The sequence below is a fragment of the Lontra canadensis genome, unplaced genomic scaffold (genome assembly GCF_010015895.1).
Source record: "Lontra canadensis isolate GAN:19392208 unplaced genomic scaffold, GSC_riverotter_1.0 scaffold3, whole genome shotgun sequence".
In the NCBI taxonomy this organism is placed as follows: domain Eukaryota; kingdom Metazoa; phylum Chordata; class Mammalia; order Carnivora; family Mustelidae; genus Lontra; species Lontra canadensis.
In genome coordinates this window covers 25,106,471-25,122,230 of record NW_022630997.1, presented here as the reverse complement: position 1 = coordinate 25,122,230, position 15,760 = coordinate 25,106,471, and the positions used below count along the sequence as shown (strand labels likewise).

The 15,760-nt window shown below is 39.6% G+C and overlaps 2 protein-coding genes across 4 annotated transcripts in view; one reads left to right on the top strand and one right to left on the bottom strand.

The window, feature by feature from the left end:
- The window catches only part of LOC116858194 (collagen alpha-1(I) chain-like), a 48,498-nt gene extending 41,669 nt beyond the window's left edge, over positions 1–6,829 (bottom strand). The window contains exons 1-3 of the mRNA XM_032842845.1: positions 6,261–6,829; positions 5,995–6,193; positions 4,160–4,251 (exon numbers count right to left, since the gene is read on the bottom strand). Coding sequence (XP_032698736.1) covers positions 4,160–4,251; positions 5,995–6,193; positions 6,261–6,829 — 860 coding nt within the window. The remainder of the gene's footprint in view (positions 1–4,159; positions 4,252–5,994; positions 6,194–6,260) is intronic.
- Positions 1–15,760, top strand: part of PCGF5 (polycomb group ring finger 5) — a 115,271-nt gene that overhangs the window by 41,193 nt on the left and 58,318 nt on the right. The window contains exons 1-2 of one of the 3 annotated variants that reach the window (XM_032836639.1): positions 6,170–6,331; positions 8,365–8,653. In XM_032836639.1, the coding sequence (XP_032692530.1) occupies positions 8,542–8,653 (112 nt within the window). In that variant the 5' untranslated portion in view covers positions 6,170–6,331; positions 8,365–8,541. Of the gene's footprint in view, positions 1–6,169; positions 6,332–8,364; positions 8,654–15,760 lie in introns of those variants that run through there. The other 2 variants (XM_032836622.1, XM_032836630.1) reach the window with 2 other exon arrangements.

Sequence of the window (15,760 nt, the reverse complement as noted above, 5' to 3'; positions counted from 1 at the left end):
ATATATATATATATATATATATATATATATATATATATATATATGATATTATTATAACCACTTTCTGTGAACCATTTTGTATTCTCCTTCATCATGTGTTCTAAGGCACTTGGATGCTAGTGCTTTTTTCAGCTTCTTATCAAGAAGCTATTAGGAGGTTTTGGTAAGTGGTAGGATCTTTTCCAGTCAGCTAGGATAACCCCTTTCAACAAACAGAAATGAAGAAACCATTGAAGACAAATATTGTTTCTTTTGTCTTGAACTATCACAGACAAGTTACCATAGCTTCTGAAACTTCTGTGGGGTTTATCACCCTGAAGGCCAAGAATTAAGAGTATCTACCTCATAAGTAATGTTGCTCTGCTTTAATTTAGGTCTGTGTTCTCTTAGTTTTCCTGCAAACCTGAACACAAAGTAATCAGTATCGTAGTCATTAAGTCTGAATAGTTGAAGACCGTATGAACACACACTAATTTGCTTTTTGTTTTCAAGAGTGTTTTTTTCTTTTGTTTTGTTTTGTTTTGGTTTGGTTTGGTTTGGTTTTGATGCAAGACAGAATTGTGAAGTACAAGAGAAAGGTTGTCTTTGGTGCTTTGCTCTTCTCCTCTTTCAGTTACACTTTCCTTTCTCCTGCTGGTTCCCGGACCTCCCAGCCAGCAAAGTGTTACAGTTAATATCCTGCTAAAGTGTTAAGTCATAACTAAAGCCTCCTGCCCTTCCCTGGCCTCTCTCCCTTCCTTTAGACTAAGAAGTCTACTAATCCTGGTGAGCGAGGAGCCCCTAGCTCCAGAGATGGCTCGTGAGGACTTGACTGAGACCATGCCCAGAGATTCTGCATTTTAATGGAAAACATTACGTTTCTGCTACCCCTTCATCTGAGGGGAGTAAATAAAGATTTAACACACACTTCTGCAATGTTGAACTAACCCAGATTATTACACATTTGGGGGGAATTAGTTTTCTTTGTGTGTCTTTGAATTGCTTAGTATGAAATACTTAGGTTTTCCCATCTTTTTAAAAATTGGGTGTGATAAATATTGAGTCCAGAGAAAGGAATACTTGGTGACCATTGCATGCCTTACTTTATGCTGTGTCCTAGATTCATGGCCTTGCCTGGAGTGTCTCATTCATCCTGTAAATTCTCTCAGCATCCAGGACCTCTGCTGGGTGGTACAGGATTACCAGGTACTATTCGACTGCTGGGGTCTGCAGGATTGACACTTAAACCTTATATTTTTACAGTCCTTTACAGCTGATAATTTAAAAAACACTTATCATCTCATTTAATCTTCTTATATGCTCATTATAATAACACACAAATATAGAAAGAAAAGTCTAGTGATTAAGGTAACATTAATCTCAGTTTTCATAAGAAGAAAATGAAGCCAAGGGAGCTTAAGTGACTTGCCCTGAATAAAAACCAGGTTCTCTTCCTAGGTCCAGTGTCCCTTCCTCTAAACCACAGCTACCTATAAAATGAGGACTTTTTCAAATCATGTGCCTAGTCTCCTCTGGTATTTGAATGTTTATGTCACTAAATTTTTATATTGCATTTGCCCCATTTGAATTTCATATCTTTTTTTGGTAGGTCTTTTTTCCCTAACTTTTCTATAATCACTCCTAACTTAGAATCATTTACATTCAGATTTGATGGAATATTCTTAGTTTCTGCATGTCAGTCATTTGTCCACTGGACATCCTGAAGGATTTAATCTGACCTCCCAAAATAACAGTTGTGGTTTTGTCATGATGTTTTAAAGTATCCACAGCCCTGATGATGGGAGTGATGGGAGTAAATGCAGTTTTTCCTTATAGTCTGTACCTATTTTAGTTACATTCTCTGTTCTTCCAGTATAAATGGAACTTGCTGCAGCCAACTGTTGAAATTGCAGTAAAGAAAATACAGCTAGTTTTTTCTGCCTCTCATAAGAGGGGGGGAAAACAAGTTTTGTTAGTCTTTTTAGCATAATGTACTTAAGGCACTTTAAAATATTTATTTAGCTAGTTGCACAGTCTTTCATAGACTAATCTTGTCCCTCTACCTAACGCTATTTATCTGTACTTCCTTTTAGGTATATTGACTTAATTTCTCTTTTTTTCTGACATTCCCATTTATTTTTCATATCCATATCTTTTAGTATTTTCCCTTGCAGTCTTTATTACTGGCAGAGTCTTGAGCATGTAGGGCCAATTTTTTGACCACAAGTAGCACTCCTTCCTTCAGCTGGAGTTTTTGTCATTTAATACTTTATTAATAAATTTGGTGTATTGCTCTATAATTGTTTCCTGTGGATAAGTCTCTATTTCCTGTTGTGATTTTAATTATAGTCCTAGATTGCAGGGGTTATGCCTAACATATCTTTGGAAAGATCCCTCCAAGAAGAAGCCAGACAAAGAATACACAGAATATGTCTTAGAGTGCGTGCAAATATTCAGCTTTCAGCCAGTATTTATTTAAATGCTTTACCATTTTGTCATCTGTTCTGCTAGTGAAGCACAATGAAGCCATGGGTCACCTGGGCTTACGCACTAGTAGGAGGTTAACCAGTCAATCCAAGACAGTGTGATGTGGGACTTGAGAGAGTAAGTTGAGTTGTTATGTATGTATGTGGCATATGTATATCAAAGAAGCTCTTCAGCAACATCAAGGTGTCTGGGAAGGTAGCCTTTGATATTGTCGGATAACTGAAGGACAAACAAGGGTTGACCAGATTTAGCAAGGGTGGGAGGGGTAAGGAAGTTGGGACAGGATGAGCTTTTGAAAGAAAGAAGACCCATCTTTCTAGCTCGAGGGTAAAAATGTTCATGAGAGCAACAGCGTAGAGTTCAGGGGAAAGACTATAGACGTGATGGGGATCTGGAAAGGGCTTATTAAGTGTTTGAGCATCAACCTAAGAGCAGGGGTTTTTAAGCTGGGGAACAGCATGATCCAATTTGTAGTTAGAGAGTCCTCTGGTTGTGCTATGGGGAATGGTTGTACAGATAAGAGCCATAGCTAAGAATTCATTGACGTAATGGAGAGTAGAGATAATAGTAATCTCAACCTGGGCAGGTTAAGTGGAAGGATTCAAGAGAAATTTAGTAGAGAGTCCTTGAGAATTATTGATTACAGGGGAGAGGTGCATTACAAGAAAAAGAGACGTGGCTGAGGGTGATTGGAGGACCTTTGGTTCTGTTCCCTTCTCATACCTCCATCACTGATTTTAGGTAGTCATAGATTTTGAGCTGTCATATCCGTGGCTATAAAATAAATACATTTGGGCCCAGGGGGATGCTTTAAATTTTACTATTTTCTAAAATCTCTGTAAGAAGACTTTTATAGAAGATAATTTTATGTTAGAGATATTCTATATAAAAACATTAACTAGCATACTGAGGTACATAAAATAATTTACAAAAATGAAAAAGCCATCTCATGTAATATCCCAGGGGAAATGTAAAGTTCTAACCCCATTTTTATACATTATGCTATTAAACATCAGTTCATTGATAATATATTAGCCAAAGACAGAATGCAGACTTTTCAGTATAGAATTATCCCTACCCAGCCTTAACTGAAATAAAAATCTAGACATAAAATATAAGTAATGAAAATGTTTGTTAGGTATACGGGTAGATCCAAGTAGTTGCAAGAGTTATCAAGAGCCACTTGTGGTTCCCTGGAAGAGTCTGGATCAAGGATCGAATGAAACAAGTTACTGCTTTGGGATTAGGCTTCTTTGGTAGGAATTCACCAGTGGCAGCTCCCTCCCTGATACCATATAGACAGTTATTTGCCTCTCTCCCTTCACCCATTCTTCTCTCCCTTTGTTCCTTATTTTCTTTCAAGTTAACATGTTTCTTACCCAACTTCCCTTGAAATCCTGGACTTAAGAAGTTCCCTTGAGAAATGTAAATGATATGGAACTGGTACCTTTGTTTTGGTCTTGGTTTTACCAAAAGCAGGTCTGTGATTATGAACTTGCCACTTTTCAGGATCTTGGTTTCTACATTTGTAAAATGAGAAGGCTGAAGTAGATTCATGATAAGGGGAATCCCAGCTATGATTCTTTTATCTGCCTCCCCTCCCCCAGTCCTGCATATCCAATTGCTTCCAGGCCTTTGTTTATTTGAGGGCCCCACTGGTACTTGAGATTTGTTATCAGAGCTGCCCTCTCACATTGAGGCTTCTATGGTTTGTTCCAGCCCCACCACCAGAACCAGAGGACTGAGAAGTGAGTTACTGGAAAGCATTCCCAGGTGGTGTGGTTGCTGAAGAGGGAAAAGGAGAAACCACTGAACATTTTACTACAGATCCTTCAGGGACATTAGGCACAGATTTCCTTACAAAGGCTGTGTTTCTCTCTCCCACCCCTAAGTCCACTGTCTGCAGTCTGGGTTATGGCAATGCGCCCTCTACACCTGTCTTCAGGTCCTACTCTAGGATATTCCTCACTCCTTCCATTTCTAAGGAAAGCCTTCCTAATATCCATCCTCGAGCTCATTTCCTCAGGAATGCTGATTAATCCCACTTACTATCAATCACCAATCACATTTAAGCCCCCCCCCGACCTCTGTTAAGTGTTATTCTTTAAAAATACATTTTAAATGGGTTCAGATGCAAAATAGGAAAATACCAATTTATAATAGTATATACAGAAGTGTATTCCATTGCTTGAAACAGGGTGACTTTTCACATATTGATCTGTTTTTTCTCTGAGATGAAAGATCTGAAAGTACCCTTCATCTATAAAGTCATTTAACCAAACTTATTTTCTGTGCTCATTGTGAGTGCTTGACTTATTGAAGCTGATCCTAGCTTAGAAATTGGTATGTATGCTTTTGCAAAATGGTTCTTATAAGGACTATAAAAATGTGGTCCTTGAAAGCTGTTTGAGAAAATGTATTGCTCCTGCTGTGATATTAGCAATGGTATTTTTTAAATGTTATGTTCCCTCTACATAAGATTAACTGTAAATTAGATATTTTTTTTAAAAGATGTCTTTCTCTACTCTTTTGATGTATTCAAATTCGAAATAGATCTTGGAACACCTGTTTGGTTGCTGGACCAATGGTTGTTGGGTTTGTTGGTTTACCACTAGAACCATCTCCACAATCTATCCCTCTGATAATAAGGATAGTGACTACTTTCAATAGGAGATAAAACAAATACTTTGCATTAATCCTCCACCCCAACCCCAGTACTGTCAGTTCCCCAGCCCCCACCACTCTCACTTCTACAGAAGCAGAATTATGTAATTACAACACCTTTTCCTCTAATACATAAATTGAAACCACCCTTTACTGATTCCCTTTGGGATGTTTGTTTTAACTTTTGTTTTACTGGTGGAGACCACACTGATTTGCCTGCCACCCTAGGATTACTTGATTGCAGTCTTCTAAGAAGCAAAGAACCAGGTCTAATTTAATGTTTAGCAAAATAGAGGTTGTGGTAGAAATTTGTAAGTTTTTGGAATGCAGTAGAATAGGATTGAATGACGTTAAGGAATCCTTTAATGCATGCCTTTGAATAAATCTTTAGCAGTGAATGGTCTCTTGTAGATCTCAAAGCCACTAGAAAGAGAACTGGGGTGTTTGTTTTTAACCTTGCAAATAGTAGTAACTCTTTACCTTTCTACTGATACTCCCACCCACCAACCCCCCACTCCCCGCCACAACGCTCCTGCTTGCTTACGGTCGTCAACAACCCCCACCCCACAGTAGCAAGTTCGTTAGTGATTTTTGCATAAGGTGCAAATCAAGGAATGTCTTCGTCCCCGCTGCGCGCAGGTGGGACTGGCTTGGGGAAGACGCAGCTGAGTAGACACTTTCGCAGGGTGACTCATTATCAACACTGGCCATTGCTTTTAAACCCACCAGGGAAAATGTACCAGACATTGTTATGATGAAAACAACCGGGAGGGGTGGTGAGGAGAAGAACCGAGATAAAATTTGGCCAAGGCCACGTGTCGTACTGAAGCCACGGCAGCAAGGCGAGCGGAGAGGCCAAAGCACCTGCGATGAGTGCGGGTAGGCGGGCGTGGCCTGCGGGCGTGGCGCTGGGGGCGTGGCCGGGGGCGTGGCCGGCCGGCGGCCCCGGCGGTTGAAAGGGGGTGGAGTTGCCCTTGGAGGCGGCACCGGCCCTGGGCCCCGAGGCCCGCCGCGCCCTATCGGGCCCGAGCCGAGTGGCCCAGCGGAGCCGGCGCGCTCCCGCCTGCAGGGGGAGGGCGGACGGGGCGCGGGGACCGGCCAGGCCGCGGCGGGCGCTGTTTCTCTTTCACTTTCCTTCCCTCTGAGGCCGGCGCGCTGGCGGGCGAGGAGCGGTGGTGGCGGCGGAGGCGGCGGCCGCGGGGTAGGTACCGGGAGGGCTGAAGAGGCGGCCGAGGGGCCCAGGCCGCCCCCGCGCTCCCAGCGCAAGTTTGCGCCCGGGGCGGGAGCGGCATCTCCAGGCACCTGCCGCGGCCGGCCTTGCCTGAAGTCGGGAGAGCCCCTCGGGGCCGGGGATAGGGGTGGCTAGCGGGGCTCCGGGGGCTTCGGAGCCGCGTCCTGCCCTCGGGCGCGGAGAGGGCGGCGGGCTGCCGGCCCTCGGCCCCGGGGGAGGCGGCGCGTCCTCCCCCGCGTAGCCCCGGCCGGGCCGGAGCGGCACGTCCTCCCGGCCCGGGCCCGCGCACCTGCCGGGCGGGCGGGTCGGACTAGTGCTCGGACCGCACAGGGCCGTGGCGCCGGGTCCCGCCGGAGGACGCGGAAAAGTTCCGTGTCGCCCCGTCACTGCAAGTACTTGCTTCTTTAACCGTCTTGGTGACAGGGCTCTGTGGCTTACTCTCTTCATACCTCCCGAGGTCGGGACCATGCATTTCCTCTTTCAGAAGACTCTCCGCTCTGGAGCTTCCTGGCAAACCTGTGGAAAAGGCAGGGCCGTTAGTCCCTATGTATAGTGGAGAAGCTGAGACCCGAGCACGGGTATTAAATGCCTTACTGAGGGTCATACAGGGCTAAGGACCAGAACCCAGACCCCCTTGGCTGTTATTTATGCTCCCTTTATGTTACACCCTGGCCATAACTTTCCTGAGCGGGTGGGATGGTACCACGCAGAACCTATTCCCTGCACATTCTTAATGGCGATGTGTCCGTGGAATGATGACTTTTGCCTCCCCGCTTGCTTTATAACTGTGAGTTAACAGCTAAGATAGGAGAAAAGTTCCTGTTTATAGGATTAACTTGGGAAAGCAATACCTTGTTTTCTCAGAGAACACATTTGTTTGTGAGAAACCTTTTAAACTTTATTTTTCCTTTAACAACCCCATCTACCAGCCAAGAAGGCTAAATATTTCTGGGGAAAAAATAATGACTTTTAGCTTTTACTGTGTGCTAGCTTTATGTATATGGTCTCATTTAATCCTCACTATTCTTAGGGAGCTGGCACTCTTATTTTTATTTTACAGTTCAAACAAACAGACTTAGAGAGTATAAGTAACGTTGCCCAGGTTATACATTTACTAAATGTGATTAGTTTCTATCAAAGATTGTGTAGTATAATAGAGGACCTAAAGAATGAATGTAACTATGAATCAAAAGGAAAAATGTTACAAAAGAGAAGGATTAAACTTGAGAGTACACTGAGGGTAACTTTGGAGAAGGGTTTCAAAGGATGTAGGTAGGATTTAGACAAAATAAGGGAGGGCTTGTTGGGCACAGGGTATATTGCCCATGCAGAATGGACTGTGAGAGAGTGATCCTTTCAGTTTGCCTAAAGAAAAGTGTGGAAGGGTATGCTAACGTCAGCCTGTGGAAGGTCTTGTATGGAAAGCTAAGGAATATAAATGTCTTTCTGTTTGTAAAAAGGAGACATTGGCAGTCTCTGAGAAGAAGACCCAAATGTGATAGAATAAAATAAAGCTGGTAGAATGTAAGATGGACTGCAGGTGGAGAAGTAAGCTTAAGTAGGGTGGCTATGGATGGAATGGAAAAAGACATCAACTTGATTTCCCTGGCTAGATGTACAAAATGGAAATAGGAAGCATATTGGTAGGGAGGACAGTGACTTCAGTTTTGAATCTTATAACTTTTATTGGTAAGAACTCCTAATAAAGCAGTCGAGCAGATAGCTAAAATGCATTACTGAAGAGGTAAAGATACCAAAACTGGAGTTAACTGCCTTGGGTGTCATTTTTTTAGAGGTGATAGTGAAGGCTCCAGGATTTGATGTATCTGTCATCCTGAATTAAATCATAGCAGGTTTACAAATTAATGTGATAGTAAGAGACATGTTCTGTTCACCCATTCACCCAACTGGGAGCATGTAACACTTGCCGCTAATGTTATTAATATAGTATGAGGAATTTGACACTTTTTTCTCTTATCTTTTTAAAATTACTGTGGAAACAGATATGGGAAAGCCGAATCACCAAAAGGAGTGATGACCAGCGATCTCGTGATAAATCTGGATGTTAGTTCTCATGCCTCAGGACATCCAGTTGGGAACTCCACACCAGCTCCTGGGATCAAACTTCATCCACTTACTACCCCTCTTTGCCTGAACTACTAAAGCCTAGCTAACCACGAATGGCTACCCAAAGGAAACACTTGGTGAAAGATTTCAATCCTTACATCACCTGCTACATCTGTAAAGGGTACCTGATCAAGCCAACTACAGTGACGGAATGCCTCCATACCTGTGAGTAGTCTTGTATGTCCTTTACCCATCAGAAGTTACGGGTTACATTTGTTCTCTTAAAACTACCAGATTTTTTTTTAATATCTAGATTTTCACGTTCAAAACTATGAGTATTCCAAGAATCATTAACTTTGAGTTTATTTTCAGGATTAAATTTGTCATTGGGATACCAGTGGCATGAAATTTTTCTTGTATTTTTTTCTTATTTCTTATGTAATAGTTGACTTTTATCTAATCTTAATGTTCTAAAAATCATAAACATGTTGTTATAGTTTTTTAAAAATTGAACTATTTTAGGTTTTTGATTTTTAAAAAAAGTATATCACAGACACACACTCACTCTCTCTCTCTGAAATAAGAAAATCTTTAAGAAAAAATAAACCAAGCCTAAGTAGATTTTGGGAAAAAAATATTAAAAAGTATATTGAAGGACTTAATCTGCTCCCAGGTTTTGCTTGGGTATATGCGTACTTCAGTTCATTGGCTTTTTTATGTCCCTTTACTGAGGTATGGTTGAGATACAAAAAAACGGTACATATTTAATGTATACAACTTGATGAGTTTAGGGATAAGTATAGACCCATGAAAACATCACCACATCTGTGCCGCAAACCTGTCCGTTACCCCCAAAAGTTTTCACTCAGCTTTTACTATTATCTTTTTGTGATATGAAGACTTAAAATTTACCCTCTTAGCCAATTTTAAGCATACAACACAGTAATGTTAACTATAGGCTGTTCTGTGCAGTGGATCTCTAGGACTTACTCATCTGTTTAACTGACATCCTGTACCCTTTGACCAAAAACCCTGCAGCCTCTGCATCACCTGAGATCTTGTTAGAAATGCACATTATCAGGCCCCCTTCCAGAATTACTGAATCAGAAACTCTGGGAGTGGGCCCAGCAATCTGTTCAGTAAGCCCTCTAGGTGATTCTGAAGCATGATCAACTTTGAAAATCTCTGTTCCAATATGATCATATCTGTGGAACTCTTACCAAGTTTCTTTGTCACCTAGCCTATCAGTAGAAGAAAGTGTGGTGGATCAGTGGTGGTGAGGTCCATGTGTGTGTACTTTGGAAAACCTTTCCAAGTGATGGTGATATATATTACCTTTGGTTATTACCGGCCTATGCTATTCAATTAACAATTAACTATGAATGGTCTTGAAATGTTAATTTACTGTTGCCCTGTATTCTTATTTAACCTGAACATTTGCCAGTTCAATATCATCAAACAAATATTTATCGAATACATCCTGTGTGCCAGGCACCATCCATTCCAGAAAGGATACAACTGTGAACAAAATAGAGTAAAAAAATCTATGCTCTTGTGAAGTTTAACATTCTAGTGGAATTTAACATTCTAGTGTTATTATGAAACTGATAATAAACATGTGCCGTGTTAGATAGTGATGAATGCTATAAAGGGAACAAAGAAGGGCTGTAGGTAGGACAGATGGGGTTATTTTACATAGAGTGTCAGGGCTGATGTCTTTGATAAGATGACATTTGAACGCAAACCTGAAGGAACTGAGCTCTGTGGATATATGGGAAGAGCATTCTAGACAGAGGGAAAAGCCAGTATAAATAAGGCTTTGAGGCAGGGAGGTTTATACAACAGCAGTCACTGCAGGTCTCCCAAAAGATTATAGAGTCTTCAACCAGAGTAAAGAGGTGTGAGACTGAAGCCTGGGAAGAGTGATTGGATTGTGGATGTATTTTGGAGGAAAAGCCAGTGGATGTGGCTACTCTAGGACAAGGACTTTCTGTTACACTTCCATGTTTCCTGCTATACCAAGCATGGTACCAAGACATGGTCCCAGTCTGTTTTGTTTTGTTCCTTCTAATATTTGTGCATTTTTTTCACATTTGGATTTCTCTAGCAAAAACCATCAACTCTAGAAAAGGAGAATAAAGCCCAGATTCTCCCAATTTCTGCCTTTCTTACACAGATTTTTTATCTGTTTTTCTGAAAGAAAATTTTCTCTGGGGCATAATGAAATCTCAATTTAAATGTCACTTTTCGGGAGGAAAACAAAAGATTCCAGAAGTATAAACAGGTTATAAGCAAGGGCAGTGTTTATGTTTGCAATAGCAGTTTAAAATCTAAAGGGGTAAATGACAGTTTAATTGCACAAGTCATTCTAGCCTGAAAAACTCCTTGGCTGTCATCAGGCCCCTTTACTGAGAGAAAATGTACGTAGCTGAAGTGGAATTAAAAAACAGTGGTGAATCATAAATGTGACCTTTATCATCAGCAGGAATACAGAATAGAGTAAATGATGAAGAAGTAAGGTACTCAACCCAGTGTCTGTGGAGAACTGACAGACCTGTAGTACTCATCTTAATGCACTTTCTTGTTCCTCAATTTCTGGGTATTATTTTGTTTGTATTTATGTTGGGGCTTGTGAGCAAAAACTATCCTATTTGCAAAGTATCCTCTTATTTGTAATGATAAACAGTACTGCAAAGCAGTGTTCCTCAGTCATTGGTTGGGTCTTTGATTTTACCCAGTTATCTTATGTATAATGTGGGTCATATTTAATGATACTGCGATTTGAGAGAGTAGGGAATAGAAAAGTCAGATGGCCAAATGGGAGAGGAGGAAAGTGAGAAATGTTAAGTGACATTATAGTACACCATAATATTTTTTATCTTGATTTAGGCAAATAAAAAGAATATCTCATTAAAATAACTTTATACAAATACTATGATTTTGTGAGCCTTTCTCCCATTGAGAAATTCTGGAGCTAACCTTGCCTGGCTTCCCCATCGATGTAGAAATAAGGGCCAACAGGACCAGCAGGATGACTGACTACAGTAGCCCTTGAAGATGTTAGCTCCACAGCTGCACGGAAGAGAAAGGGCCAGTTAGAAGGATGGGAGAGGCAGAGATGGCAGGGCAGACTGTGTCCCAGGTTCCTGGCAAAGAGTTGCAAAAAAAAAAAAAAACAAAAAAACTCTTATAAAATCCCCATTTTAAGTATGCTCATATCTCACCTGTTAACACCACTTCTCTTCAGCAGGCCAAGGACACTTGATAAAAAGAAGAAATTTTAAAACAAGGCAGAAATTAAAACAGAAACGAGTCATAGCTTTGAATGGTCACTTCATGCTAGATGAATTAAAATCCACATTAACTGTGGTTATGGATCTATGAGATAACTTTAACCCAAGTAAAAAATACCCTAAGAAAATAAACATGTCTACCCAAATAATAGATAATTATTGAATTACTTAAAATAATTAGTTGTCAGGCACTTTGCTAGCCACTGGGGCAGAGTGGTAAAAAAGACAAATTCAGAACTTAAATTCTATCAAGAAAAACTCATAAGCCAAGAAATTTCTACATGTATGTGTATTTGGATCTTTTTCTTTTCTATGTGAGCTCATCTTCTGTGGGACTTAAGCTGCATGTGCTGATGTCTCCCAGATCTTTATGTCTGGCATAGACCTTCCTTCTGAGTTTCAGAATCCTACTCGATATGCACTTGAATGTCCTAAAGCCACCTGGGGCTCCTCCGCATATCGAAAAATGAATGAATGGGGTGCTGACACTGAGTTATCCCACCAGGAAATAAGCTCCACACTTGACTCTGTTTATCCTCCTTAACAAAATGGGGATCAAGTCCTGTCTGGCTTCTCTCTTTAATATCCCTCAAATCTGTCCCTTCACTTACACCCCCTGTTACTGTTCTCTCAGACCCTCATTACTTCTCACCAGTCACTGCAGCCCACTTCTAACCTTTATCAATGCGTGATCATTTGAAGTAGCTCCTGCCTTTATCACTCACTCTTCAACCACCCCAGAATTTCCTAGAGATATCCTAGTGCTCTCAGGAGAAATTAAAGCTACTTAGCTATGCCCACCTCTTCCTCCCTCACCACCTACTTCACACACATGTACATACTTGGCTCAGCTGTGTGTTCTCCTTGGAATGCACTTAGTCCATATGCCCAGCTAGCCGTTACCCATCGTTTAAAACTCCTCTCCTCCAAGATACGCCACAGGCAGATTTGGTGTATCTTTGGTACCTGGTACTTGAGTGCTTAATAATGATTAAATGAATAAATAGATGACCGATTTGTTGGTTATTTTACTGTTTTTCCTTTTAAAGATTCACATGCAGTAATAAGTAGCTTGAAAGGCATGTAGGCAATGTCAGTTAGGATTTACGTATTTTGAAAAACTGTCTTCTACAGTATAGGTGGAAGCCATGTAGGTCTTTGGGAGAGATGCTGGACTGGAGACCAGAGATTGGCAGTTCTAGAGTAAGGGATGCTCTGTCTCTTGTACTAGGATCCTCAGAAAGTTTTTGAGGTTACTTAGAGTATATTTGCTTGTGGTTGTATAGGTTGTTGGCTTAAAATGAAAGACTTTTCACTTAACTTAGAAACTTTCACTTAACTTAGAAACAAAGGAGATTTGTTCCAGGAGCAAAAATGTGAAGAATACAGTGGTTCTTAACTCTTTTGTGGTTAGAGAACTCCTTAAGAGTCCTGATTCTTTCCTCGGGGGGGTGGGGGAATACATAGAAATACATAAAAATACACATAGAAATCTGTGGTATGGGAAAGGAAAGCTTTCTTCTTTGTGCCCTTTCAGAGACTATGGTGCTAATCCCTTCACTAGGTACAAATTCTTTGGAAAAACATTGTTGTACTTAGTTTTTAACTTATGCATAGAAGACAGATTAATTGATAATCAAGCATAGTTGATGTGACAGTTAAGGGACTTGGTGATTTTATGTGATAATTAATAAACATGAAGGAACAATTCATCAGAAGATGATAAAATTTAAGTATGACCAACTGTTTATTGTTTTGGAAAACGTGTTATAAATACTAAGTATTTTAAGGTACAGAGATCTCTTGATGTGTAGATATTCAGTGTTTAAAACCTTGGGCTACATACACTTGCTATTCAAAGTGCGGGCTTCAGGCTAGTGGCTTCCACCAGCAGCAACATTATCTGGGAACTTGTTAAAAGTGCAAATTCTTGAGCCTTGCCGTATACTTGCTGAATCAAAGTCTCTGCAGGCAAGGCTAGAAATCCGTGTAATAAGAAGCTCTTCAGGTGATTCTGTGGTGTACGAGTTTGAAAAGCACAGCTCATGACCAGACATTTATAATACTAGCATACTTCAGTCAGGCAGTTTATAATCAGACAGTAATTAAATCATACTATAATTAAAATAAATGCTAATAAAAAGTAAACTAATAGCTGTTATTTATTGAATGTTTGTTGTGTTTGTGGTCATGAGCTTTACATTTATTATCTTATTTAATCTTCCCAAGAACCTTCTAGTTAGGTGGGATTATTTAATCATTCAACACCTACATTGTCCTAGTCATTCTTCTAGCCCATGGATACAGGGCAATAAACAAGATCTGCCTAATCTTTGCCCTCCTGGAACTTGTGGTCTAATAGGAGAAGCAGACAATAAGCAGGTAAACAGTATCATTTCAGATGTTATGCATATCATATGCTGAGAAAAAAATAAAACAGAGGAAAGTCTTTCTTGGGACTTACCATTTGAGCAGAGACCAAAATAATAGGAAATAGCAAGTTGTGAGAAGGCTTGAAGGAAGAGCATTTCAAATTTTATTCCAGTATTTTTCACAGAGACAGGACACAGAAAGTTTAAGTAACAAAGCTAGTAAATGCTGGAGCTGGATTCTGAATCCTGGAAATCTGACTGGCATATCTTCATAATTAATTATGACATTTTCCTAATTTTATTTTTTCTTCTTTCTGCTTGGTTTTGTCTTTTGAAATTTCTTCAAGTAAACATATATATATATATATATATATATATATATATATACATACATATACTTTATATGTATATAAAAAGCCTCTTCCTGCTATGTTTGCATGACAGGATACTTGTCTTATGTACCCAATCATGATATGAATTTATTAATTCTGAATAAATAGCCACTATAATGGAGTTAGAAATTGAACTTTCCGATAATGTACTTTATAAAATTCAATTTTTAGGGCCAAGACTTGTTTTTAGGATAAAAACAAAAGGCCTAATTAGAAATTACATTTAAATTCTCAATAGGTAGCAAATATAATGTTTTCAGGATTGTATTAGAAATGAGGTCATTGGTACACTGTTAGATCTTTCAAACAATATTTTGGCAGAAACTAGTCACTCATTCATGAAAGTGATTATAGCATTCATTTTGATGATTCTTTTTAAGTAAGAGTAATTATAGTTCTTAAACAGTCTAGGTGTCATCTGTTATTAACAATAATGCTAAAGAAAATTGTATTAAATTTATGGTTCTTTTAGCTTTTGAAACTGCACTAGATAGTAAAGAATGTTTAAACAGTTGAGCAAAATATAGTGGACACTCAAAACCAAAACTTGGGTCTAACAAATTAAAAAATGAAATTGTCTTATATTGGCTTCTGAGAATAAATTATATCTAGGTCATAATCATTTGGAACCAGTACCACTAATAAGAGTGAGAAAAAATATCTACCCTAAAATATGTAATTATTAAGAATTAGAAGTCACAGTTAGTGCACAGGTATATTTAAGAGTCTAGCACAGGGGCTTCTGGGTGACTCATTCGATTAAGCATCCAACTCTTGATTTTGGCTCAGGTCACTATCTCAGGGTCATAAGATCAAGCTATGCACATTGGGCTCCATGCTGAGTGTGGAGCCCACTTAAAATTCTCTCTCCCTCTCCCTTTGCCCCTCAAACCGCTGACAGCATTCTCTCTCTATGCCTATATAAATAGGGTTTGTTTAAAAAAAAAAAAAAAAGTCTGACACATGTTCGAATGTAAACAATATGAATAAGTACAGTTCAAACATGTAGAAAAGACAAAAGATAATTTCTCTTTGGATACTTTGAAGACTTTTTATAACTGCTGATGTTTTATAACATACTGGTTTTTACCAGACTACTATATTATATCAAAAATTTAAAAACCAGTGGACAAAGCTTTGTTCTCTCAGAATGCTCAACCGCTGAATTTCTTTACTCAGTGGAAAATTACTGTATTTTAGAAAACTAAAACTTTTAAATTTGTGTTGAATTAACTTTTTTAAATTGTCAGAAAGATTGCTGGTAAACTCAGAGAA